This window comes from Aythya ferina (genome assembly GCF_964211825.1).
Source record: "Aythya ferina genome assembly, chromosome: 28".
NCBI classification, from domain to species: Eukaryota; Metazoa; Chordata; class Aves; order Anseriformes; family Anatidae; genus Aythya; species Aythya ferina.
Genome location: NC_140325.1, coordinates 2,398,831 through 2,401,621, shown reverse-complemented (window position 1 = coordinate 2,401,621; position 2,791 = coordinate 2,398,831). Strand labels below are relative to the sequence as shown.

The 2,791-nt window shown below is 61.6% G+C and overlaps 1 protein-coding gene across 1 annotated transcript; it reads right to left on the bottom strand.

Annotated features, from left to right (window-relative positions):
- Nucleotides 1–786: 786 nt before the first annotated feature.
- On the bottom strand, nt 787–1,782 carry NEUROD4 (neuronal differentiation 4; the record flags this gene model as incomplete). Its single annotated transcript, XM_084499863.1, has 1 exon — nt 787–1,782. One exon carries the CDS (start codon nt 1,780–1,782, stop codon nt 787–789), a length of 996 nt encoding a protein of 331 aa, XP_084355989.1.
- Between the last annotated feature and the right edge of the window lie 1,009 nt (nt 1,783–2,791).

Genomic DNA, 2,791 nt, shown 5'->3' with positions numbered 1-2,791 from the left:
CTGCAGCGAGGTGCCACGATCCGTGACAGTCGCCTGCTGGTTTTGGGTCCGAGGGCTGAGGCTGAGGAGCAGGGCAGCGGCGACGAGCCGAGGAGGGACTGTCACGGAGATCTTAATAGGGCAGATACGGTGGCACGGGACTCCCTCGGGTGGGGAGCAGCCCCGGGGGTCTTCTAGGGGTGGCCCACATCATTCCCACCTCTGGAGCTGGACCCTCTGCTGCCCTGGGACGGCAACTGGGCAACCTGAGGGGCCGGAGGGGCTTGGGGTTCCCACCCCGAGGAGGGAGCAAGCTGAGCTCTGGGGGCTCAGCAAATGTTTGTCCCTGGTGCTGGAAACGTGCAGGGCGAAGCCACCTCTGGGAGCATCTCTGGGGGAGAGGGAGAGGGGAGCAGCAGCCCGGCTGTGGCCGGTGGTGGAGCTCAGCTCCCAGGCTCTGCCACCCGAGCAGGATTTGGCTCCAGAGCCCGGAGCAGGAGAGCTGTGTGGACAAGAGCCCCGTCCCCAGCTGGAGGTGCCTGCAACCCCTTTCCCACCGCGCCTGGAGAAGGCATTGAGGGCATTTCACGGGTCTGCAATGCGGGCTCAGATCTCAGGAAGGGTTCTGGGGGCAGCTCTGAAACTCGGCGAGGTGGCACGGGCTGGGGGAGGACGGGAGGGCCAGCGGCGCCTTGCGCAGCGACGTCCTGCAGAGATGCTCAGGGGTCTCGCTCCGGCTGCGTCCTTCCAAAAACAGCTCGGCCCAACGCCTCCCCGTCCCCAGAGTTCGGGTCTGCCCCTGCTTGGCTACTCGTTGAAGATGGCATTGAGCTGGGGCCCGGCCACGTGGTGCGGGTAGGACTCGTAGCTCATGTCTATGGGGAGCTCGTAGCGGGGCACCGCGCTTTGGAAGTGCGCTCCGTGTCCGTGTGCGCCCGCCAGCCCGACCGAGGGGTAGTGGGCCATGAAGGGGTAGGATTTCTCCAGCTCTGGGGACCCGTCTTGCTTCAGGGAGAAGTTCCCGCTGATGCTCAGGGGCGGCGTCAGGGGCCCCTCGTAGGGGGGAGTGGTGCAGTCATTGGGGTGGGCGCCGAAGGACGCGTCCACCAGGCTCTTGAAGGTCGGGGGCTTCAGATGCAGCAGGTGGGTTTCCATCGACCCGTAGGGCGGGCTGGGGAGCCCCGGGGACTGGTAGCTGAAGGAGTGGCTGGAAATGGCCGGGTCGCACACCGGGGATTTTTCTTCGTGCTTCTCCAAGAACAGGGTCTGCGGCCCCAGCTGCAGGCAGCCAGCCACCAGGTTGCTGGTGGGCTGCGACAAGCCCTTGCAGAGCATCTCCACGAAGCTCTTGCCTTCGGGGGTCTGCCCTGTCTCCAGCACCTCAGACAGAGCCCAGATGTAATTCCTGGCAAGCCGCAGGGTCTCGATCTTGGATAATTTCTGCGTCTTGGAGTAGCAGGGCATCACCCTCCTCAGGTTGTCCAGAGCATCGTTCAGGCCGTGCATCCGCGTGCGCTCGCGGGCGTTGGCCTTCACCCGCCGGGCCCTGAATCTCTCCAGCCTCGCCTTGGTCATCTTCTTCTTCTTTGGTCCCCTTCTTTTCGGCTTTTCCCCGTCGTCCTCTTCCTCCTCTTCTTCCTCGATGCTGTCGTGCTCTTCGTTCAAGCCCGGCACCAAGCTGAAGGGAGCTTGCCTGCCGTCCTCCTCCTTCAGCTCGCCTTTGGAGCTCAGCGTTTCGCCCATCCAGGCTTGGGTGCTCAGGAGCTCCGCCATCTCCTTGGGCTTGGCGTACGTCTTCGTCATCCCTGAGCTCTGCAAGAAGGGGACAAGAAGTTAACGAATCCCAGCAGGAGCTTTGGGAACCGAGCACAAAATCATCTGCTGGAGACACCGACTGCTGTCTGTCCTCCAGCGGTGCCCGTGGAATCTGTCTGTCTGCCCCTACAGCAATTTCTAGGGATTTTTGTTACGTGCCCATCGTTGTAATGTGTGGCATCCAGCACAAGACACCACAGTTACGATTTTTCTACCAAAAGGCTTAGTTTCAGACAACCTTTATGGGGCTCTCAGTCCCGTAGCTGACACGTTGAGCCAGGAGCCACTGAAGCTTTATCCTGGGGACTTCCAGGAATTCACTTTGGGGTTGTTCCCACCCATGAGTTTGCCTTGGAGCCTGATCTCCCCCTGGGCCAGCCCCATCCTCGTGGCTTCAGCCCCAATCCCACCTCGTGGGCTGCAAAAGGAAGCCTGAACAAGCCGAGGTCCCTCTGCTGATCCATCCCCGGAGCTTCTCCTGCCCTAACCTGGGCACATTTGCCTTCACCTTCGTTTCCCTCTGCCGTAACGAGCGCCGTCCCGCTGCACAAAGCAGCCAGGGCTTCATGTTAATCACCCCCCCAGATCCTGTCACCGCGCCTGCCTCATTTAATAAAGCTTAGCCTCTAAGCAGCTTTGCTGAAAGTGTGCTGTCCGAGCCCACCCCACGTGGAAAATCCCACTTTTAATATGCGTGATGGGGCTCGGGGGCTGGATTAGGGTGTTAATTGCTCTGCCCAGCCACCGCATCCCAGGAGGACCGTGTGGCCCCAATTAACTCTCGGGTAAAGCAAGCGGAGGCGGTCGGATGCTCGGAGATCCGGGGAGCCAAGGTGGTGAAGGAACATTTTGGGGATGAATTTGTGGGGCTGGCCGAGCCGGGAGGGAGCAGGGGCCAAATATCCTCTACCAGCACACTGGGAGGGCCACAGCTTTGCACCAGAAAGGGCTGTAGGTCCACTCAGTGCCCCCCTCCAGACCACGGTTCTGGGGCTGT